The following is a 25,744-nucleotide window of genomic DNA, read 5'->3' as shown; positions in this document are numbered from 1 at the left end:
CCTTTTGCCGCAGCACACTCCCAATCTCCATGAATTTTCAGTGCCACCCTCGCATTGTTGGCCGCGATGGCAGTTCTCTTCCATATTGGGTCCGGATGGGACGTTGCACCTGTGTATCTGATCTGTCTCGATAAACCAGGATACACATTGTGCCATCTCCTGAGGTGTCCACACCTCCTTTAGTGTTATATTTCACCAAAATTCACACCTGCAACAAAAAAAACGCATTTCAACAATCCAACAAAATTCCCATAAAAGCTTCGACAGTTTCTGATTAACATGCTGAATAATTTGTTAATTACATCTGAAGTTGTAAAGGTTTGATGTGGACACCCTGTATTATATTAATGTGAAATATTTCTAGCACTTCAACAATCTTGTGGAAGTTTAATTAGCCTATGTCTTTTTTTTTCTGCTGAACAATTAAACTCCTGTTTTGACTAACATCTTCTGACAGCAATATTTATTCTCTCAGTATTTTGAAAGAAAACTGCCATATGCATTAAGTAGCAATGAAGTAACTGAAGATAGATACGAAAGGAGAATTGTACTTAGCAGACATTGGTTGCTTGCCTACTCAATATTCCTTCTCTTGACTATGATAGTATAGTGTGTTATCATTGTTTTTGTGTTTTTATTTCAGGAGGTGTCGAGGTTTACAACCTGGAAGATCAGCCTACGAACTTAATCTTAACACTTTGAAAGTGGATCCATCGAGCATTGAAGCTGAACTTGTTAACACCGAGAATGGTGTCAGATTTCACTTTCAGCTTTTTGCCTTAAAGGATGGAACGTTTAGAATGAAGATAAATGAATGGGAGCCACTTAAACCTCGATATGAAGTCCAGTATGCTCTTGTTGATGAGCCTTCCTTGGATAAGTAAGTGGAAATATCTAATTACTTCATATCACTTAATTTAAAGCATTTTCATTTTTTCTCTGCTGTGTGGAGTTTGTCTGTTTGCTGTGCAGGGCTGTAAAGTAATATGAATGGTCCAGTAAACTGCTCGCCGATTTTTCAAACTTAAAATCTTAATTTGAAAGTACGAGTAGAATTCTGAAGTGACTTGTGCTTGTATTAGCAGAATTTTACAACAAATTAATATTAATAATAACTGAAAAATGTGATGATTGAGAATGACTCGCCATTTTTCGTCTAACAGGATAAGCTCGGAAATATACGGTTTTGGGCAGGTTAAAAACTGAAGTTAGACTCCTCTCCTATCCTCTCCTCTCCTACCCTTCACTCTCCCTTCCTCTCCTATCCCTATTCCTATCCTGTCCTATCCTAATCCTATCCAATCCCTGTCCTATCCTATCCTATCTATCCTCTCCTATCCCTGTCCTGTCCTGTCCTAGCTCATCCTATACTATGCTATCCTACCCTACTCTATCCTATCCCTGTCCTGTCCTATCCTACTCTATCCTATCCTACCCTACTACAGCCTACCCTATCTTACTCTACTCTACTCTACTCTACTCTACTCTACTCTACTCTACTCTACTCTACTCTACTCTACTCTATCCTACCCTACCCTACCCTACCCTACCCTACCCTACCCTACCCAACCCTATCCTATCCTATCCCTGTCCTGTACTAACCTATCCTAATCTTATCCTATCCCTGTCCTGTCCTATCCTACCCTATCCTACCCTACTCTAGTCTACCCTACTTATCCTACCCTACCCTATCCTATCTTACCTTCCCTACCCCAGCTTATTCTATCCTACCCATCCCTGTCCTGTCCTAATCTTATCCTATCCCTGTCCTGTCCTATCCTATCCTACCCTATTCTACCCTACTCTAGTCTACCCTACTTATCCTACCCTATCCTATCCCATCCCATCTTACCTACTCTACCCCAGCTTATTCTATCCTACCCATCCCTGTCCTGTCCTACTCTTATCCTATCCCTGTCCTATCCTACCCTATTCTACCCTACTCTAGTCTACCTTACTTATCCTACCCTACCCTATCCTATCTTACCCTACCCTACCCCAGTTTATTCTATCCTACCCAACCCTATCCTATTCTATCCCTGTCCTGTCCTATTCTATTGTATCCTAATCCTATCCTATCCCCTCCTATCCCTGTCCTGTCCTAACCTACCCTACCCTATCCTACCCTAGCCTATCCTATCCTACCCTATCCTACCCTATCCTGTCCTATCCTAATCCAACACTCTCCTCTCCTATCCCTACCCTAGCCTATCCTACCCTAGCTTACCCTGTCCTATCCTATTCCTATCCTATCCTATACTATCGTATCCTAATCCTATCCTCTCCTACCCCTGCCCTCTCCTATCGTACCCTATCCTACCCTATCCTCTCCTACCTTACCCTACCCTACCCCACCCTACTCTAGCTTACTGTACCCTACCCAACCCTACTCAACCCTACCCTACCCTACCCTATCCTGTCCTATCCTACCCTATCCCTGTCCTGTCCTATCCTAATCCAACACTCTCCTATCCTATCCCTGTCCTGTCCTAACGTACTCTACCCTATCCTATCCCTGTCCTGTCCTAACGTACTCTACCCTATCCTATCCCTGTCCTGTCCTAACGTACTCTACCCTATCCTATCCCTGTCCTGTCCTATCCTACCCTACCTACCCTACCCCACCCTACTCTAGCTTACCTTACTCTACCCAACCCTACTCAACCCTACCCTATCCTATCCTTTCCCTGCCCTATCCTATCCTATCCTACTCTAGCCTACCCTTCTTACCCTACCCTACCCCACCCTACACTAGCTTACCTTACCCTACCCAACCCTACTCAACCCTATCCTACCCTACCCTACCCTATCCTATCCTATTCCTGTCCTGTCCTATCGTATCCTAAGGAGAAGGAGAATGTGACGAGTGAAACAGGTCTGATACCGAAGAAATACACTGGATTTTAATTCCAGCGAAAACTCAGACCCTGACAATGAAGGTGAGTACAAAAACGGCATTAGTAACACCGGCGAATTATTCTCAATTACCCAGTATGTTATTAATACGGTAATGTGTTGTAAATAATCTGAATTATTTGATTCATTTATAAACGAACATAAGTTCGGCACTTGAAGTAGGTATCATGGACTGTTCTTAGCTGTTGTGTCCTAGTTAAAACCACTTCTACAATTTGAAAGCCCTTGTATCCAAATTATGGTGTGTGTCCCATATGTAGAGAGTGTGTCCACTGTTATTCAGTCTGCTTGATGGCATTGTGTCTTCCACTCCTGTGACTATGGATTTATTACTATCAGCTGGCAATGGTGTTCACATTTTCTGTAATCTGTATGATATACTTAGAATTAAACACTTTAATTTATATTAATCATATGTATTATTTTTTTCTGTGACAGATTGGAAATAGCAGAGAGGACTGCAGACTTTGTGACTGTTAAATCTGGATCAAACAAAGTTATTGTCCATGCTGCTCCATTTCGTGTAGACCTTTACTCCGGAGACCAGTTGGTCATATCTGCGAATGCTAGAGGCCTTATGAAGTTTGAACACCTTCGTCATAAGCCAGAGCAGTGAGTATGCAGTGTCTGTCTTTTTTCATCTTTACAAGTCTGCAAATCCAGTAGAACCATGTTCGATTCTCTCTTTTTTTTTTAAAGTTAAATGCATATGTTATTCAGTCAATTAGAGAAACATTTTCTTTGCTTTCTCATTATACAAAATGTAAGCAGAAGATTTTGTGGCGCTGTGAAATATTTTGAAGTTTAGGAATATTGAAAAAAAAAAATGGTTTTTGGCTTGTTGTCTGTAAGCCTGCCTGTATATCTACCGCACTTACTTACATACGGCCTTTTATTCAAATTTATTAGCTGCAATCCAATCTGAAAATATAATAATAATACTGAAAATAATAAGTTAACTGTAAAAAAGTAATAGAAAATGGCTATTTACTCAACATTGTTGGCCCCCAACCCACAATTCACGTCGAAATACATATTTACTTAATTATTATGTTTTTCTTACTTTACTTTAGAGTTCATATTTGCATACATTTTTGTACTGTTTGATACAGTTAGTTGATTAGCGTTTGTAGGAAACTTCTATTTTTGTATTATAATTGAGACTGGATGATTAGCATGGATTTTTAAGATTGATAAAATCTTTAGCATCGCTAAGCTAAGGTTCCATGTAGTAGATTTATAATTTATATGTCTCTGAATGGGAAGACTCCAATACAATTAACAGATAATTTGTTGCCCATGTGAAAATTCAACTCTGCTAGTCAGCATTCTAGTCATCATGCCGTCATGAATTCCATTTCCATGTGCTCCCACCTTAGAGATGAATAATTACAGAATTGCAAAGCTCAATAAGATCCTAGATGCCAACTCTATCTAGAAACACTGGAAACCTTCACAAAACTAGGGCTACCTTTGTTTCAAAGTTCTTGCTCAAACGAACGGGTATCAGTATGTGTCAGTTATGTATCATTCTTATCAGTGAAGACAGTGAGTTGTGTTGTACTTTCAAGCCTCTTATCTTGTTAATAAAACAACTTTATCACCGTCTTATACAGCTGGGGAGCACATGTTTGTTTCCCGTTTACAGTGGAAACTCTCATTTACAGTCATCAAAGGGACGTTACAATCTATCCGCATCTTGGAGGTGTCCTTTATTGGGAGGAAGGCTCACCAATCTAGCAGTAAATTTATAATATGCATTATGTATCCCTTCACGCTTTAAATGAAATGTATTACTGTAGTTTAATTCTAAATACAGTAAATTCTTTGCAACTTTGAACTACAGTAGATAAGACCGAAAAAGGAAAATACATACTGTGCTATGCAATTTTATTCTAGTGCTACAGTTATGCAGTACTGTAATTTACTTAACCTGTACATTCAGATACCATGTCTCTCGAAACAGAACAACTGATTGTAATGAAGAGAATAATCCTACTAACCCTATCATGTGTCGAATACAATTTCACAACCGCGGAAACCTTGACCCATCAGACAGGTTAAATTTTATGACTTTGTTTATCCACCTGCTTCCAGCTAACAAGGGGTAGCCGGCTGGGCTAGTGGTAGCCTACGAGACTCCTATTGTCTTCTTTCACGTTAAGGAATTTCTGTACAGTTCTCAAAACTAAATTTTCCATTTTTATAACACATTAGGTCTTGAAAACCAAGTTCTGTCAGGAGTCAGGAGGTAAAGCAAGCTTTAGGACTGTGAAACAGCTGTCCGTGTCCATGTCTGAGAGTTAAATTTATTATTATTTCTATATTATTTCAGTTGGGACATAAAAATCTTTCCATATCTTGGGGGTGTCCGTAAGGAGAGGTTTCACTGTATTTCTACCTACTCAGCAGAGTAGCCTCCTTTCTTTAGACACTTTCAGATACAATAGAACTTGGTTATAATGACATTCAAGGGACCTTGAAAATTATGTTGTTATAAACGAGTGTCGTAGTAACCGAGATTCATATTATGAGTCTAGTGAGGTGGAAAATGAAAAATAATAAACATAATTATGCTTATTTTAGATTTATGTATTCACTTTTAAGCATACAATGAACACAATAAAATACACGTACAATTATAAATACAGTATATTTACTTACTGGCTTTTAAGGAACCCGGAGGTTCATTGCCACCCTCACATAAGCCCGCCATCGGTCTCTATCCTGAGCAAGATTAATCCAGTCTCTATCATCATATCCCACCTCACTCAAATCCGTTTTAATATTATCTTCCCACCTACGCCTCAGTCTCCCTAAAGGTCTTTTTCCCTCCGGCGTCCCAACTAACACTCAATATGCATTTCTGGATTCACCCATACGTGCTACATGCCCTGCCCATCTCAAACGTCTGGATTTAATGTTCCTAATTATGTCAGGTGAAGAATATAATGCGTGCAGTTCTGTGTTGTGTAACTTTCTCCATTCTCCTGTAACTTCATCCCTCTTAGCCCCAAATATTTTCCTAAGCACCTTATTCTCAAACACCCTTAACTTATGTTCCTCTCTCAAAGTGAGAGTGCAAGTTTCACAATCATAAAGAACAACCAGTAATATAACTGTTTTATAAATTCTAACTTTCAAATTTTTTGACAGCAGACTGGATGATAAAAGTTTCTCAACTGAATAATAACACGCATTTCCCATATTTATTCTGTGTTTAATTTCCTCCCGACTATCATTTATATTTGTTACTGTTGCTCCCAGATATTTGAACTTCTCCACCTCTTCAAAAGATAAATTTCCAATTTTTATATTTCCATTTCGTACAATATTCTCGTCACGAGACATAATCATATACTTCGTCTTTTCGAGATTTACTTCCAAACCTATCTCTTTACTTGCTTCCAGTAAAATTCCCGTGTTTTCCCTAATCGTTTGTATTCTGTATTGAAACAGTTTGTTCATTATTCACCAAACTTATTTACTGAGAAGTGAAGTAATCAGTCATTTGACTCTGTTGTCTCCTACTTGCCCAATATACACTTTCTAAATTAAATTCTATGTTCATTATTTCAGTTGCAATTTCACTGCTCCTTCTGCTAGCTTCATACTCCCACCTCTAGCTTCATAGAAATGTTCACAATTCTAATGGCTTCCAAAGTGTCACTCACTTCTTTTAGTGGCCATACTGCGTTAAAATGCATGTATTTAGTGAAAACTTCCTGTCGAAACTGACCGCATGCAGGTACCATTAATACCACATGAATTCGGGCAGGTTACAATGGGATGGGGAATCTGCCTGCATTCCAGAGGTCTGTGATAGAAGGTGACAGTAAAGGATTTGCCAGATTTCAGTAAAATATTTTGGTTCTTAGAAAATTGTATTCTAAACTGAGGTTGAAAATGACTTTCATATGCGAGTTAGACGCATATACATTTGTCGTATTAAGCAAGGTAGAAAAGCATATGTCTTACGGGGAATTAGTTGGGACCACAGAATATTTGACGTTATAGGCGAGGTGTCGCACAAACCGAGGTCGCTATAACCAAGTTCTACTGTATATATAAAAATAGCCTCAGAAGAATATCAATTAGTTAATTCTTCTGTAATAAATATAACTGATAAATGGTAGCTGCTTCAGTTCCTTACATGTTCAGTTATGCCCTTCCAGTTCAAAAAACCCTCAAACCATATTGCTGTCACAAAAATTCTATGATTATAAGTAGGGCCTGCGTTTTTCATTTTATTTTTTTTTGGTAAAAATCAGTGTTGTTTTTAAGGATTTAAAATTAATTGTGCTATTTTTTTTAATGATGTTTGTTTTATTTTTATAGATTTTCCGTTCATTTATAGCATTCTGCCAGATGCCAAGTCTTTCACTGCAAACCCAGCTTTCTCCAATCTTTCCTATTTTCCGCATTCCTCTTAGTCTCCGCATATGATCCATGTATCTTAATGTTATCTATCATCTGATATCTTTTTCTGCTTCGACCTTTTCTCCCGTTCACCATTCCTTCATTAGGCAGTTTCTTCTTCTTAGCCAGTGACCCAGTCAATTTCTTTTTCATTGCCTGATCAGTTTCAGTATTATTATTTCCTCATCATGCCCCAGAGAAAGATGCATGCAAATATGCCCCTAAAAGTTACAAAATATGCTAATAAATATGCATTAATAAATGAACAGAATTATATATCCTGTAACAGTTCCAATGTTTCCATATTGATTTGAAGATCCATTATTCCATATGTGATGTTTACTGTTAAAGTCGCCAACTATGATAAACTTGCGATCAGATGGGATCAATTGTTTTGTATCATCCATTACTAGGTTTAAGCCTGGAGGTATATATACATTGACAAGTGAAAATGAAATATTATTTTGAAGTAATAATTTTGTCCTAATGTATTCAATTTGGCCTTTAAATTGTTGTTTAGATTCAATTACATGAATGGAGTTGTGGAACATGGTAACAACAGCTCCACCCCTCTATCTTCACGAAACAGATTAAAAATTTTGTAGTCAGCAAATTTGTAAAATTTTAAAATATCAGCAATCTGAAAAGATTCTTGTATGCATATTATAGAAGGCTTTTTGCCCTGAACTTCTTGCTTTAATAAATCCATTTTGTTTATTAAAGACCTAGAGTTGCAGTGTAAAATTTTTGGAGTGTCTATATCTTTTTCATTAATGTTGCCTTTTCGTTTTAATTCTCGGTCTTTAAATGTACTACCCAATGAGACATGGAATTTATTCTTTTTAGCCTCTTTTTTTATATTACAGAGAACGAATTTTGCTTCTGCATTGGACTGACAACATACTTCAATCCTTTTTGGTATTATATTTGCCTCTTTGTCTCATTACATGGTTCTTTTCAATATTAAATTTGGCTCTGATTGACTGGACGGTGTGACTTTTGGTGTTCCAAATAAGCACTTTAGTACGATTCCTGGCATCTCTCAGTGCAGTCCCTACCCGGAGATCCGATTGAGGGACTATTTTACCTCCGGAGAATTTTACCCCACCTCTGGCTACTAGCAACAGGCATCTATAATGAACACCGATGAAAATACCCCTCATTTCTCGTGAAAAACAACAACTGAATAGACTACAGTGGACTATAGTGGACTTTATGTTGTCAGCAAAGAGCTGGATACATTAAGAAGATTGATTGATTGACAGTTCCAATGCTAATGAGTGTGTTACACTTCAGAGGTTGAAGCAGAGGTGGTTCAGTTGTCTAAAATCAGCAAAGAGTTGCAGCTCATGACGAAAGCATGGCTGAGGTTTTCAATTGAGAAACTGTGTCTCTTGTTCCTAAAGACGAAATGACGTACTTGTGGAGAGTGCGTAGGGAATTGAGGCATTGCAGTACAGATTCTCATTGAGACTGGAAAAGTGCGAGTCTTTTAAACTTACTGTGACTATAGATCATGCTATCTGGGAGGTCGGAAGGAAGTTGTAAAATTCCTTTAAGGATACTCCGGATCATCTTATCTGAGTCTTCTAGGAATTTGAGGGGGATCCGTTCTAAAGACATCATTCTTTATTATTCATGTTACATTGTGTTGTGTTACAGTATTGTCGGACCATCGGATCTGTGCCCCTTCAGCGCTGTAGTCATTCTTGGAAAAGTTAACGCCTGTACTCACTCCATTCCACCCGCTTTCCTCCCACCACGTTAAACAGCAGGCCACGAACCTTGCCGAATAGGGATGTTACCAAACTTCCGTCAAATGGTGTCATAAATAACTGGTCCTAAATCCCATGTCTCGGACCACTTTCCATATTTTTCTCTCCAACTGTGGAAATTATTGCTTCTGTTGCAAGCTTCAGTAAAAAGGTAAAGGTATCCCCGTAACATGCCATGAAGTCACTTGGGGGGCATGGAGGTAGAGCCCCATGCTTTCCATGACCTCGGCACTAGAATGAGGTGGTGTGGTCGGCACCACGCTCTGACCGCCTTTTACCCCCCAGAAAGACCCGGTACTCAATTTTATAGGAGGCTGAGTGAACCTCGGGGCCGTTCTGAAAGTTTGGCAACGAGAAAAAATCCTGTCACCACCTGGGATCGAACCCCGGACCTTCTAGTCCGTAGCCAGCTGCTCTACCAACTGAGCTACCCGGCCGCCTGCAAGCTTCAGTAATTTCTTCAATGTTGAAACTTCTTTCTGAATGGTATAAAATTCTTGTATCTTTCTTCTTAAAATACATCGGTTCATATCATCTACAATAATTAAAAGTTCCCTTGGTCTGTTCTTCTCTGGTGATTCTAGCTTTTCACCTCCTGCACAGACTCCCTCTCTCCTGGTTTTCTTTATTAGGAGTTCTGACCTGTCTATATAAATTACATAAAATGTTGTATTATTAGTATTAGTTAAGTAAGTAATTTTAATACATAATCAATTGAAATAAAATAAGCCTCACCTGTGATATCAGTTGCTCTTTTCGTTGCCTGATTTATAGGAAAGAGATATTGACCTGTTTGTTTCTCTTCATCGCAAAATGCTATTACATACTTGCTTAATAATATTTCTTTCGCCACTCCGTGCTACAGTATTCGTGTTGAGTTGACAACACTGGACTGCAAGTGCAAATATTGTAAACTGTCCCGCAAGAAGGCCAAAATTGTGAGTAGTGGGGGACAGAAAGGGAGAGAGATAGAAAAGAGATAGGCATGCAGGGAGAGAAATGAATTACCGAGGCTGAGAAGGAATTAGAGTTCAGTTTGCATATCTTACAAGGGCACAGATCCGATAGTCCGACTATACATGATTTGAAGTTCTGTTACAGTATGTGATGCTGTATAATGATTGTTCATGCTTCAGGAAACTTACTCATAACTTTGTACTTTGCTTTTAGAAATGAAGGAGGAGAGAAGGCTGAAGGTGAAGACGCTCCTGTGCATGATGATACCGAAACAGATCCTGGAGCATGGGAAGAAAACTTCAAATCTCACCATGACACAAAACCCAATGGACCCTCCGCAGTGGCAATGGATTTCTCCTTTATTGGTGCCCACTATGCATATGGTATACCCGAACATGCAGATGCCTTTGCTCTCAAATCCACCAAGTAAGTTGAATCTTGATTTGCTGTTATTGTATTAAAACTATCGAAATATTATATTCCACAGAATAGACTCGTTTTACTTTCAAATGTTTCAGTCTACAGTTTTTTTGTGTAGTTCATACTTCGTAATATATTGATTGTATTATATTGTATTTATTAATATTCCATGGTATTCATACATTGCTTACAGCTAGAATATGGAACAAGTCAAAAAACTTACTACTATTATAAGGTCTTAATTTATAGTCAAAGTGTAGATGAAATATATACAGACGAGATTTACAATATAGTCTACTAGTACAACACAAAGTTTTAGTATCAATTTAATGAAGCGTTATTAAATGTCATGAATTCACCTACAGAATAGAAGGCATGAGAAATTAGGTATTTCTTTCATTTGTTCCTAAATAATCTTATGTTTTGAGTTTCATTTTTTATATCGATAGGGAGGCTATTAAAAATTTTTACTGCCATATAATGCACTCCTTTTTGATAGCACGATAGACTTGCCGATGGAGTATGAAAGTCATTTTTTGACGTGTATTTATGCTATGAACTGTTGAATTAGTTACAAAGTTTTCACGATTACATAAGAGGAAGATTATTAATGAAAAGATACATTGACCAGCTATAGGAATTATTTGTAGTTTTTTTGAAACAGTCCTACACGATTCCCTAGATTTGGCACCTACTATTATTCTAATTACTCTTTATTGTAATAGGAATATACTGTTGCTATCTGTGGAATTTCCCCAGAATATTATACCAAAACTCATTACCGAGTGGAAATATGCAAAGTATATTGTTTTTAAGGTATTAATGTTTACTATCTTTTGCATAGATCTAATAGCAAAACATGCTGAATTTAGTTTGGGAGTAATTTCTTTAATATGATTTTTCCAATTTAACACATTATCGATAGTTTTGTGTTTTATGATCTCAATACAGGTTACAGTTAGTGAGTGCATCTTACAAGAGAATATCACTCAATGTTCAGAAAACTTCAAAACAATTTATACACCATTCGAAAGAGCATTCTAAAATGTTTTTAAATCTCTAATATTACATCCCGCGATACACGTATGAACGAGCTAGAGAGAGTTAAAGAGGCGGAGGGGAGGTCTTCACCATCCAGTGGGATTACATTTGATCTGGTGAGCACGAGGATTGGATACATATGTTGTGTTGTCTGAAGTAACATAGGGAGCCAGTGGCATTGGCAAGCAGTGAACTTTCTAAATGTAGCAAGAGGAGTTACATACAGTACATTAAAAATAATAAGGAAACACATCTCTACAATAAGCAAAGATCTTTTAGAGGTTCATTGTCATCCCCACATAAGCCTGCCATTGATCCCTATCCTGAAAAAGATTAATCCAATTAATATTTGAGGAGAAAAATTCGCTCCAGCGCCGGGGATCGAACCCGGGTCCTTGGTTCTACATACCAAGCGCTCTGACCACTGAGCTACGCCGAATTCAATCCGCAGCACTGGATCGAACTCTACTCCTTCGATATTTTCCTTTGTGGCCTGACTCCAAGTTAGGCATATACATTGACGTTTTACGTCCAAGCTAACTGCCATTATACTGTACAAGGGGCGCACTCAGCTGAGTGACTGTTTGGCTGGGATTCCGCAGTTAAGTGCACAGTAATCTGTATAGACATATGCACTGCTAGCTATGAGAATATTAAAGATTTTTTTATTAATTTCTCCTCAAATATTAATTGTGAATATTACAGATATTATTCTGTAGGACAAATTAATAAAAAAATCTTTAATATTCTCATAGCTAGCAGTGCATATGTCTGTACAGAATACTGTGCACTTAACTGCGGAATCCTGGCCAAATAAGTCACTCAGCTGAGTCAACTTGTATAATGGCAGTTGACTTGGACATAAAACGTCAACATATGAGGAGCATCGTTTCAAAACGTATTATGTGCCCCTTACAATTTTTTTACACGAACGACGAAAAACTGGATTACTCGTAAACTGGAGAAGTTTTCAAAACACTACACAAAACCATTTTAAGTACTGGTTTAACAGTTTACAAATATGACGACTTGGAACCATCAGACTTCACAGCATGAAAGATAATTAAATAGAAAGTCATCATCATCATCATCATCATCATATCCCTCACGTATTAGACCCTACAGGATCTGTTACAGTCTCATGCCAGCGCTTTCGTGGTCTTCCCAATTTCCTCTTTCCTCTTGGTACATAAGTAAGAATCTGTTTAGGCCATCTAGTGCGATCCATCCTTTCGACATGTTTTTTCCACTGAAGTCGATATTGTTGAACAAAATTAACTATAGGATCCATTTTTAGTTCCTGCAATATGTCCACATTTTTACGGTGTTCCAGCAAAGAGCATCCCGCCGTTTGTCTCATGAACCTCATTTCCGCTGTCGTCAGCCTTTGCTCATCAGCTTTTCTGATTGTCCATGCCTCGCTACCGTAAGTGAGGACCGGTCGAGCTAGTGTTTTATATACCTTTAGCCTTGTATGTTTCCGAACATGGGAGGATTTGAAGACGGCGTTAATGACGCCAGTGATTTTTATAAATTTAGATATTTTGTTTGACATATCTTCATCAGTGATGTAAGAGAGGTTATAACCTAAATAGTTAAATGAATTAACACTTTCAATTAAAGTATTATTTATCATGATCTTACTTGGAATTGGGTTCTCTCCCGAAAATGCCATGACTTTTGTTTTCTCTTTTGAGATTTCCATATTGAAATCAGAGGCGATTATTTGCAAATTATAAATGGCTCTTTGTAAAGCATCCTCTGTTTTAGCGATAATAACCTGATCGTCGGCAAACATTAGTGTATCGAGAACTGTGTTTCGATTAATTTGAATTGCAGCATGATGACTTTGCCTCCAAATGTATAAAATATGGTTCATATATATAATAAACAACAGAGGGGAAAGACCGCACCCTTGTCTAACACCTTGGTTGATGGAAGTCCAGCTAGTAGTTCCGCTTTCAGTTCTTATGGCAATTTCATTTTGTTGATATAAATTATAAATGGAGAGAATGATTTGGTTTGGCACATTATCATAGCGTAAAATCTCTAAAAGTTTATTTCTATCAACTCTATCAAAAGCTTTTATGAAATCAATAAAAGCTAAGTGGGTTGGAATATAGAAAGTAACAAATTTAATTTCGTCCACTGGGGGACTTAATACGTTTTGAAACGATGCTCCTCATATATGCCTAACTTGGAGTCAGGCCAAAAGGAAAACATTGAAGGAGGACAGTTCGATCCGGTGCTGTGGATTGAATTTAGCGTAGCTCAGTGATCAGAGCACTTGGTATGTAGAACCAAGGACCCGGGTTCGATCCCCAGTGCCAGAGCAAATTTTTCTCCTCAAATATCAATTGTCAATATTACAGATATTATTCTGTAGGACAAATTAATAAAAAAATCTTTAATATTAAGATTAATCCAGTCTCTACCATCATATCACACCTTTCTCAAATCCATTTTAATATCCTCCCATCTACGTCTCGGCCTCCCAAAGGTCTTTTTCTCTCTGGTCTTCCTACTAACACTATATGCATTTCTGGATTCGCCCATACATGCTACATGCCCTGCCCATCTCAAACGTCTGGATTTAATGTTCCTAAGGTGAAGAATGCAATGCATGCGTTGTGTAACTTTCTGCATTCTCCTGTAACTTCATCCCTCTTAGCCCCATTGTCAGTAGTTTGTCATTTATGTTGTTTGTGATTGTAAATTTATCAAAGTTTTTTTTCCCGCACTTTTTCAGAAGCACAGATCCTTACCGCCTGTACAACTTAGATGTATTTGAATATGAACTCAATAATGGAATGGCTCTCTATGGTTCTGTACCTGTACTCTTGGCTCATGGGTGAGTATGTGTAGAGGGTGGAACAAATAGTCACGTGCATTTGTAATAGAATATGAAAAAGTTATGCTTCATTTCTGATATTTTAAATTACTAATTTGATTTAGTAACAATGCTTCATAAACATTATTAAAAATAAATTTGCATTATGCACGGACTTAGGACAGTTTAGAGTTTCTTTACAAGTGTGGTACCATAATTATGTTAACATTTCAGTTGTTCTCTGTTACAAGTTCTCATGACATCATGGTTTGCTGCTACATTGAAAGGACTTCAAATTTTTGTTACTTAATACAAACTGTCTTGTGGATTCCAAGCAGTAGTTTTTGTTTTTCTTAACCTTTTTCGTATTGAAGTTTTTTTTATGTCTACCTACCAACTATTAGTGAAATTAAAATTCGAAGTCTTTCAAATACGAAATATCCTATCACAAATTCTTAGGAACTCTTTACATATCATTCATATTTTAAAGAAAGATAATTTTGTCAATATATATTTTGACATCAAGCAAATCCCAAATCCAAATTTAGTTTTTTTTTTCTTAATTGACTAATGACTTACAGAATAATGTAACTGTTCTGTATTCAGGATCCTTGTGGTCACCCTCACTGGAGGGCTGATGAATTTAATAAAATCTTTCTCTCTATGGCCGGGTGCACACAGAATCGTGGTGTGACGCGATGTTTTGCTTTACAATGCCTCGTGACAGTTTAACACTGTCTGCTCACGACAACTGATTTTCTGGCTGTGTGAGTTTGGAAAACTGGCCTAGGCTAGGAAATGGCGTCAAGGATAGTATTTGTAGATAGTGAAAGTGTGCAGTCATAGCCACTACTAACGCATGTGCAGTACACTGCAGCTATCAGACAGTCTCCTCGCGACGAACTTCAAGCTGTCATTCGATGTTGTCTCTCTTGTCTCCTTGTGTCTGTTCGCGGCTGTAATGCCATGTCTGATTCTGTGTGCATCACACCATAAGAAATCAACGGGAGACAAGTACCAGAGGTCTGCATCGGACGTTTTCGCTCGAACGCCAAGTAGTTCATAGCATAATCCAATAGGTAGCACACATGCATGATGGGTAAAATTGTCACGAGCGATAAATCCTCGAACGGTATAAGCCGAGCGTTAGACATTCATTCTTGTTACAGTGATGAACTGTGTAGTAACATCATAGATGTTTATCATTTCAGAACTTTGCATTGTTTAACTAACCTCTCCATAGTACAACTACAAAACTTGCTTTAAAATGTAATATAAATGTTGTAGGTAAATGTTTTTTTTTTCCACACAGGAGTGATTTTGTTTTTGCCACATCTGATAGATGTCATTGGATGTAAATGTAATTGTTATAAACGGAGAACACAATCACGATAATGCAAGAACTGTATCAAGTTTTCTAGTAGTAGTAGTAATAATAATAATAATAATAATAATAATAATAATTAGTGTATCAATCTTTGCGTCTGTAACAGCTGTGCAGCATGATTATTTGTTTTATTATATTTTCTGTGACGTTATCTCTGTACTAATATTGTTATTAATCTACTGCTATATCAATATTATTTTGTAAAACGTTTCTACATTGTCGCAGTATTTAGGCGGAACACTATTTATGGATCTATCATATTATATATGTAGTAAATCAAATATTGAATAATTATTAATTAGCAATAATAACTGTATATCGAAGTTTTTCATACTATTTTATTTATAACTTCATGTTCCTGTTTTGGTACGTTCCATTGACTGTTCCATTAAACGTTTGTCATAAACGCAGAAAATAAAGCCTTATTTTTACCGTGTGAGCAAAACATATGTGTATCTTATCTGTCGCCTTCCATACGAGATAAGACATGTCGGTGAGATGACCTTGTACTGTGCTTCTATTTATTACGAGCGTATCACGACCGATCGTATCTCACTCGAGGGTGCGACACTCGACCGAGTTCAAGCGAGCGATTTAACTCCAATGCAGCACTCTGACAAGTACCATCAGACAAAATGTCGCTTCATGCCTGATTCTGTGTGCACTAACCTAACAGTTGACAAATGTATCATTTTTGTGTTGTCTCATCCACTTCAATTTTGCATTGTCTGGCATACTTCTGTCTGTTTTTTTATGCTTTGATCATTTGACTCTTTCCACTTACTGTTAAGGTGAGAGAGAGAGGGTGGTTTGTGTGTGCGTGCGTGCGCTCGCGTTTTTTTTTTACCATAATCCCTTCAGTTGTTTAATTTATAGTTATAATATTAATATTCATCGTAGTGGAAAATATTCAATGAAAAGCAAAGGGAAAAAAAGAAAGAGTGATCACGTTATTCCTTTAGATTAGTGATTGATCCAAGAATCTGGTAGAATTACTTTATTTTCTTAGACAACAATTAACTGCATGTTATTTTCTCACAATATGGCAGTAGCATGTTGCTTGTACTGAGCATCGGCACCAAATTGGGGTTTCTTATAATAAAACATTCACTATTAGGCTCCTGTGGAGTTGGTGTCTTGGTTGGTGCATTGGTACAGTAATTACTATTGTGCTGGTTCTAAGGATGAGTTTGAATTTAAAACTGGTTATCCTGGAAAAAACTGCCCTGACATTGCCTGGTCAGCACAAATTCCACTTGGCTTCACAAGGTTTTAAACTCTGGTCTCCAGCTTGAAAATCAATTTGGAATGATTTATAAGACTCTGACGCAGCAATGGAAACCAGTTATTTACAGCAGCATGCTTTTTTTTTTAACTTGGTTATTTAACGACGCTGTATCAACTACTAGGTTATTTAGCGTCGATAGGATTGGTGATAGTGAGATGGTGTTTGGCAAGATGAGGCCGAGGATTCGCCATAGGTTACCTGACATTTGCCTTACGGTTGGGGAAAACCTCGGAAAAACCCAACCAGGTAATCAGCCCAAGTGGGAATCGAACCCGCACCCAAGCGCAACTCTGGATCGGCAGGCAAATGCCTTAGCCGATTGAGCTACGCTGGTGGCTTGGCAGCATGTTACTGATAGCAATTTCAAATAAGTGGATGCTATGTTTTAGTGCGGTTGTTAACTTCTTATTTTTATTTTCATATCACTTTTAAATTATTTGAGAGCTGATTGCTGTACTGTCAGTGAATATAATTTTATTTAATTTACATTTGTTCTTATTTTAGACATTGCAAATGGATTGCAACCATTTTTGTGAAGTGCTGATATTTGAAGTCATCCGAGGTTTGATAATGCTTTAATTACATTGATTATCCAAATATCATTGTGATATGCACGATTGGAGTGTTTGTTTCTGAAGCACTGGTTTATATTCAAGGGCTTTTGGTGGCATGCATTATTATTTAATTTTGAGTTCGCAGTACCTTAGTTTGAAATGAAGTGTGAAAAATTATGCACCAGTCTGTTTGAAAGCATTTGAAGTGTGATCAGTTTTTCCCTGTGTCTTGGATAGGAAACATAAAAAAAAAAGAAGAAAATTAGATTTACAATTCATAGAAATTTAAGCAACACTAGAAGAGGGACAAAAATTCTTCCATTGTTCGTTATGTGTTACGTTAATTTTCAAACAAACATAATTTTGCTCAATGCAGGGTCTTCAAATACACAGTTTTTTTTCTGGAATGTACTGAGTTCATCATAATCATCCCATAAGTGATATTCAATAATTTCAAGGGAAAAATTGTTCCGGGGCCGGGTATCGATCCTGGGACCTTTGGCTGAGTGCACCAACGCTCTACTGACTGAACTACCCAGGGATTACACCTGACACTGTCTCAATTTTTTTTTATTCACACACCTCAATTGAATTGTGGCCAAAGGTCCCGAGATCGATACCCCTTGAAATTATTCAAATCTGCTTCACAGGGAGCTATGCCTGAAAGCCAGATTTGCATAAAAGTGATATTCCTCGAAAGTTACTACAGTTAGTCTCTTCCCCCATCTTAAAGATTAGATAAAATTATGGATTCCTTCCATTGTTCTGGTACAATTTCCTTTTCCCACATACAGTAGTAAGCAGAAGTTTATAAATTTCGCTAGATAATGTGCTTCCACCCTCTTCTATTTCTGCTGGAATTTGATCAACACCTGGAGACTTGTACTTTTTCAGCTTTCCTATTGCAATTTCGACTACAGAAATTGTGGTTCGGGTATAAATGGCTCAACAGTTTGTATTTGAATTTTATCTCGATCATTTCCACTTGGCTTACGTGCATTTAGTAGTTTCCCAAAATGTTTTTCCCATCTGTTCAGGATTGAATGAGTTTGCAAACAAGTCACCATTCTCATCCTTGGTCACATTTACCCTTGCCTGATATCCTTTCTTGAATTCCATTGTGCATAATAAATGAATAAAGGAATAGAATATTGAAATATCATTTGAAGAACAATTAGAAATGTAGCAGTGAATTTTTAGGTTGGCATAAAAGTAACAGTAGATTAGAGGTAGAACAGATTTGCAAAATCTATATGGAGAAAAGGAGATGCTTGGGAGTTTTCATATTTATTTCTGTAAGTTGCTTTAATTTTGAGGTTCATCTTGTATGTCCACACCTGTGGAGTAATGGTCAGCGCGTCTGGCCGCAAAACCAGGTGGCCCGGGTTCGAATCCCGGTCGGGGCAAGTTACCTGGTTGAGGTTTTTTCCGGGGTTTTCCCTCAACCCAATACGAGCAAATGCTGGGTAACTTTCGGTGCTGGACCCCGGACTCATTTCACCGGCATTATCACCTTCATTTCATTCAGACGCTAAATAACCTAGATGTTGATACAACGTCGTAAAATAACCCAATAAAAAAAATTCATCTTGTACAGGAAAGCGTCTTACACGTAGAAAAATAAGTTATTATTATTATTATTATTATTATTATTATCATCATCATCATTATCATAACGTGATTGTTACTTAATTTCACGGAAAGTTATGGACAAAATAATGAAATCAATTTTTGTTTCACAGTACTACCAATACTGTCGGAATTTTCTGGATGAATGCAGCTGAGACATGGGTAGACATCTTGGGCACCTCAGACCAGAATGTGGTTTCCTCGATAGTGAACTTCGTGTCTGGATCAGCCCCAGCTCCACAAGTCGACTCCCACTTCATGTCTGAGAGTGGAATCATAGACACGTTTTTCATGCTTGGTCCAAAGCCGAAAGATGTATTCAGACAATACATCAAACTTACTGGCCCTGCTCCATTACCTCAGGTACCACAGTTGCTTCGTCCACGCAAATCTCTGAAGTACATATGATATTTCCGTGCAGGAATTCTGCATTACCATGGTGAAGAATGGGTAGAACGGAGAAAAATTCTCTCCAGCACTGGGAATTGAACCTGGGTTTTCAGCTCTACGTACTGACACTTTATCCACTAAGCCACCATTCTACCCATTCTTCATCATAATAATTTTGGGTGTAAGTAAAGAAGGAATTGTTCATATATATATATATATATAATTTGAACTGGTAATGGAAATTACGGGAAAAAGGATGAACGGATTTTAATAAATGACCCCTCATTTTGAAGCTTGGAACTCAAAGTTTTTCAGAAAAATAGTAGTTTTCATTGAAATGTCAATTTTTCAACATAATTTTCCTCTTTTCCAAAATCCATCTGTCGTCAGTTTTGAGAACTAGCTAATTGCATTTCAGAATAAAACAAAACTCACACTACAGTAAACAATATTACACGAAGGCCATGATCTGGAAGAATGCTGACATATTTAGAGCTCAAATTAAATTGGTTATTAAAAACTTAACTTACTAAAAATAATATACAGGTTCGATTCTGTGGTATGTAATTTTCTGGGTACAGCTGTGTATTGGATATTAAAAACTACAAAACTTGAGGTGGTTTGATGACATTATTACCATTAGAAATGAAATATTATTGTAGTTAATGCCATGATTTGACTATTTTGCATTACTTATACATATTAATGCTATATTGATGATATGAAAGTGAAATGTTTTGGGGTTATATAAGTAGATGTAGAGAATAACTTAAATTAGATTTTGATTTCTATATTTTACTGAGTGGTGGCTATATAGTATATGTTACTGAAAGCTATAAAACTTACGTAAGATAATAATATTATTAAAAATCAAATATTTTTATAGTTATTAATCAAGTGGTGTTGGGTCTTTTTCATATATTTAATGGCGGTGTGGTGTAGATATTTATATGCGTGGTTCTCTTCAGTATTGGCTCGAGAGAGAGTATCTTTCATTATTATGGAAGCAAATAACTTTCAGAATGTCTGGTATTCTTCATTGAAAATAAATCTGAAAAATGTTTATTTGAACGTCTAATGAACTTAGTTTGCAGCATTTGCTGCACAAGCCACTAGTTTAATATAAATTGCTTCAAAAGACTTTATGATTTGACCATAATACTACAGTGAAACTTCCCTTAATGGACACTTCCCAATAGCAGACTCTTCTCAGTAGCGGACATTTTAAAATTCCCCTGCAAAATAACATTGGCCCTTATGATAAAATTCTTCCAAATAGCGGACATTCTCAATAACGGACGCGGACACTGAAATGTATCTCGAACAACAATTAAAACTTCCAAATAACGGACAGCGTGAAAGAAAGAAAAAACAGAAAGAAAAAGACGATTGTAAATTAAACTGAATTCTTTGCAACAATCATCGTGCATTTGAACGTTCTTGCACTTTATTGAAGGTAAGCAGCACAGTTGTTAGTTGTGATACTGTACGTGAGCAGTCCGTACTTTCTTAGTTTGTCAAGTTGAGTGTTCGGAAGTACAGTCACATTAAAAATGTCACAAAAACGTAAACTTTCGTCACTAAAAGAGAAAGTGGATATTGTAAAGCATAGTGAGAAGAAGAAATTAAGTGTTCGTGAGCTGGCCACAAGTTTAATGTGGGAAAAACTCAGGTTAGTGATGTTCATTTCCTTTACAAAACATTTACTGGTACGATTTCTCTCTGAATGAATACTGTAAACAATCTACTGTCTACTGTACTGTACTGTAAAATATAGTGTTGAATATGTATGAGAAATTTTAATGTACTGTATATAGGCCTATACTAACGATTTTCTAAATAGCGGACATTTAATTTTACCCTGGCAGTGTCCGCTGTTGGGAAGTTTCATTGTATTAGATTTGTTGTTGTTTTCTAATGCCAGGCGTTTGACAATAAAGTCATTTGACCTCTTGCACTCCAATATTTTTCAAAGATATTATCATGGTCAGCCACTGAAGATTTAACTTATACTAGTGGCTTGTGCAGCAAATGCTGCTGCAAACTAAGTTCGTTAGATGTTCAAATAAAAATTTTTCAGATTTATTTTCAATGAAGAATACTTGTCTTTTTGATAGTTATTTGCTTCCATAATAATGAAACATACTCCCTCTGAATGGATTTTTTAGGCCAAATACTTTTTCTTGAACCTATCCAACTTCAGTTTTTGAGTTTCAACGCAAAAACGCAAATATCAATACCATGACGATAGCAGTAGCTATTTCAGGTCATTGTGGATGTAGGAAAAAGTTAAAAAAATGTCAGGTTTGCTAAGCTTTCGAACAATAGCATTTTCGTACAGCTGCTGCATGTAGAACTTGAAATGTAGAGCATAAAATCATTTTATCCTACTAAGAGATCTTGCTGAAATGATCTGGAGACTACAAAATTTTCTAGGCCTCTTATTTTATCAGTAATACCTTTTTATCTTTCCTTAAGAACTGTAATTTTTCCGCTCTCTCGAGCCAATACTGAAGACAATGACACATATCAATATCTACACTACACCGCCATTAAGTATAAGAAAAAGACCCAACTCCACCAGGTTAATAAGTATAAAAATATTTAATTTTTAATAACAATATTATTATCTTAAGTTTTGTAGTTATATATAGCAGCCAATCAGTAAATTAAAGAAATGAAGATCTAAATTAAGATATTCTCTACATTTACTTACATAAACTCAAAACGTTTCACTTTCATGTCATCAATATAGCATCAATATTATGTACAATTAATGAAAAATGGATGCATCATGATATTAACTATAATAATATTTAATTTCTAATGGTAATAATGTCATCAAACCACCTCAAGTTTCGTAGATTTGAATATCCAATACACAGCTGTACTCAGAAAATTATACACTGCAGAATCAGTTTTTAATAACAAATTGAATTGAGCTCTAAATATGTCGGCAATCCTGCAAGTCATGGCCTTCGTGTAATAGCCTATTGTTTATTGTAGTGTGTTTTTTGTTCTGAAATTCAATCAAGTTGGCCGTGATTCAATAAAATTAGTTCTCAAAACTGACAAGAGATGGATTTTGGAAAATAGGAAATTTATGTAGGAAAATTGACATTTCACTGAAAACCACTACTTTTCCGAAAAACTTTGGATGCCAGGCATGAAAATGAGGGGTCACTCATTAAAATCCGTTCAGCCATTTTCCCGTAATTTCCATTACCAGTTCAAATTATATATATAGATTACAGTGAATCAATTGCATTTTATTTATTGCAGTATTTTGCCTTGGGTCACCACCAGTGCCGATGGAATTACAATGACCAGGATGATGTGAGAAATGTGGACAACAAGTTTGACGAATATGACATCCCCAATGATGTGATGTGGCTGGATATTGAGCACACTGATAATAAGAAGTACGTTTACAATTTTTATGTTTAAAAGAGCAATTCACATACATAAATAATCTAACATCTTGCTGTTTTTACAGAATGCAATGAGGATATCGTTTCTTTGATTTAAAAATTGTACTTTATACAAGTACAATGTCTACGAAGCACTCTTGATAGTAGTACTATACCACATATAATATTGAATGGGATTATTGTCAAGTACAGAGAAATAGTTAAAAACCTTGGCATTTTTATGGATAGCGATCTAAATTGGAACACTCAAGTAACACACACTTGCAAAAAAATATTTTCTCACCTTCACTCCTTGTTTCATATGAAAGAATTTCTACCACTTAGTCTAAAAAAGAATCTTATTCAGAGGCTTGTAATGCCCCATTTTGATTATTGCGATTCCTTACTAACTAATGTTGTTGTTTTCTAATGCCAGGCGTTTGACAATAAAGTCATTTGACCTCTTGCACTCCAATATTTTTCAAAGATATTATCATGGCCAGCCACTGAAGCACAGATTTTGAGGTGTTCCGAATCCATTTCTTGGTTTGAGTTGCACAATGGGCAGTTAGGGGACTGATATATTCCAATTCTATGCAGGTGTTTGGCCAAACAATCATGGCCTGTTGCCAAACTAAATGCAGCTACAGACGATTTTCGTGGTAAATCGGGAATGAACTGTGGATTTTGATGCAGAGAGTTCCATTTTTTCCCTTGGGATTGTGTTATCAAATTTTGTTTGTTGAAGTCTAAGTATGTAGATTTAATAAATCTTTTCACAGAGTAATACGTAGATTTAGTAACAGGTCTGTAAGTAGCAGACTAACTAATGTAAGTTCACGCTTAGCTGAGAGACTACAACGTGTTCATAATGTGTGCATACGATTCATCTGCAATACTCGTAAATTTGACGATATAACACCCTCCTTCCAGTTACTTTCATGGGTGCGTCTGAAGGAACGAAGAACAATACATTCACTGTCTCTTCTGTTTAGAATACTTCTACTCCGAATTATCTCTTATCATGCTTTCAATTGGTTACAACTCTTCGAAACCGCATCAAGCACTTCTTTCTATCCCTCGTCATAGAACGTCTTTATACTCATCCTCCTGCACTGTAGAAATACCTCGCCTCTGGAATTTGTTACCTAATGATGTCAGGGACTGCCGGACTTTATCACAATCCAAATTAAATTGGAAAATTTTGTCTTATTTAATGCTTTTTAGGTATTGCTAGAAGTGTTGATTTGTGTGTTTTTTTCTTTTTTAATCTAGACTAAAATTGCAAGTTTCTTGTTTATGTTAATTAGTTAGGATACAATTAATTATGATACTTAATCACTCATTTAAAGTTTGTGTGCCTGCAACCTGTGTATATTTTTGTGTGGCTTTACTTTGTTTTTAGTGTTTTTGTTTCCTTCTTATTTCTGTTATTGTATTTGTATTTCTGGTGGTGTGGAAGAGAAGGCCTGATGGCCTTAACTACACCAGAATAAATAAATAAATAAATGTAATATTTTATTTTTGAGCCACAACAATTTTATTTTTAAATTTGCTGGCTGTTCAGGAAATCCTAAGGTGCTGTAATTTATAACACGTAATTGTTCTGTTCCAGGTACTTTACATGGGATTCCATAAAATTCTCTCAGCCTATGGACATGGTTAATAATTTGACAGCTAAGGGCAGAAAATTGGTGACAATTGTTGATCCTCATATCAAGAGAGATGCAAGCTATTTCCTACATAATGATGCGGAAAACAATGACTATTATGTGAAAACAAAGGATGGCAAAGTTTTTGAAGGTATGCTAGTTTTAGTTTCTTGCATCATGTACCAAAGTAATAAATATGCAGGGGCATTTTTTATTTTCTGTAAATGAAGGGGCCAGAAAATTCTCATTATTAAATGTATGGAGAATACAAGATTCAATATTAATGCTCCTGAACCACCACAGTGGTCTAATGGCTAGAGTACTGGACTCATAATCCTGTGGACCCAGGTTCGTTCCCTGGGATAAACCCAATTTATAACGTGTGTTGGGCAAGCCCATGGTCCAGGTAACACGAGTTTTCTGTAGGAGTTTCAGTTCCCCTTCGGCATCCCAGCAAGTCTTCATCATCTAATATAATAGCAGGTGTAGCTTAGACCAGGTGTAGCGCATCCTGGCAACAACTCTATCGGTAAATTATTCTACACAACTGGCTTCATAAAGATCAATCTTCTTAATGTATCCAGCTGTTTGCTGACAACATAAAGTCCACTGTAGTCTATTCAGTTGTAAGCTGTAAGTTTATCATAGTTGGTGACTTTAACAGTAAACATCACATATGGAATAATGGACCTTCAAATCAATATGGAAACAATCTACAAATGGTTACTGAATAATGACATCATTTTACTTAATGACAACAAAACAGCTTCATATAGATGAGTGACGAACAGTGAAGTATTCGCCATTAGAAAAAAAAATACTGCATACTCAACAAGAGGGCTATAGTAGGAGAGAGGGGCATATAAGCCGGATTAAGTCTAATCTGTCAAAAAAGCTTCTTGCAGCCACGAGTGGAGTGCCACATTTACAAAAAATGGCGGGAATTTCAAACGACTTCTCTGCACCTCCCTGCTGTATTCATATTTACATTAATGTTTGAAATGTAACCATCCTTATTATACTTTTTTACTTTTTTCCCCTCCATTTTGTCACTAAATGAAAATCTATATAAATTG

General features: G+C 36.7%; 1 protein-coding gene across 1 annotated transcript in view; it reads left to right on the top strand.

Annotated features, from left to right (window-relative positions):
- GCS2alpha (glucosidase 2 subunit alpha) overlaps nucleotides 1-25,744 on the top strand; it is an 87,648-nt gene that overhangs the window by 9,000 nt on the left and 52,904 nt on the right. Inside the window, exons 3-9 of the mRNA XM_069836271.1 lie at nucleotides 644-880; nucleotides 3,355-3,528; nucleotides 10,281-10,493; nucleotides 14,278-14,379; nucleotides 19,330-19,579; nucleotides 22,889-23,028; nucleotides 24,632-24,819. Coding sequence (XP_069692372.1) covers nucleotides 644-880; nucleotides 3,355-3,528; nucleotides 10,281-10,493; nucleotides 14,278-14,379; nucleotides 19,330-19,579; nucleotides 22,889-23,028; nucleotides 24,632-24,819 — 1,304 coding nt within the window. The remainder of the gene's footprint in view (nucleotides 1-643; nucleotides 881-3,354; nucleotides 3,529-10,280; nucleotides 10,494-14,277; nucleotides 14,380-19,329; nucleotides 19,580-22,888; nucleotides 23,029-24,631; nucleotides 24,820-25,744) is intronic.

The sequence above is a fragment of the Periplaneta americana genome, chromosome 9 (genome assembly GCF_040183065.1).
Source record: "Periplaneta americana isolate PAMFEO1 chromosome 9, P.americana_PAMFEO1_priV1, whole genome shotgun sequence".
NCBI lineage: Eukaryota > Metazoa > Arthropoda > Insecta > Blattodea > Blattidae > Periplaneta > Periplaneta americana.
Note: the sequence above shows the minus strand (reverse complement) of the source record. Positions and strands in the feature narration are given on the sequence as shown.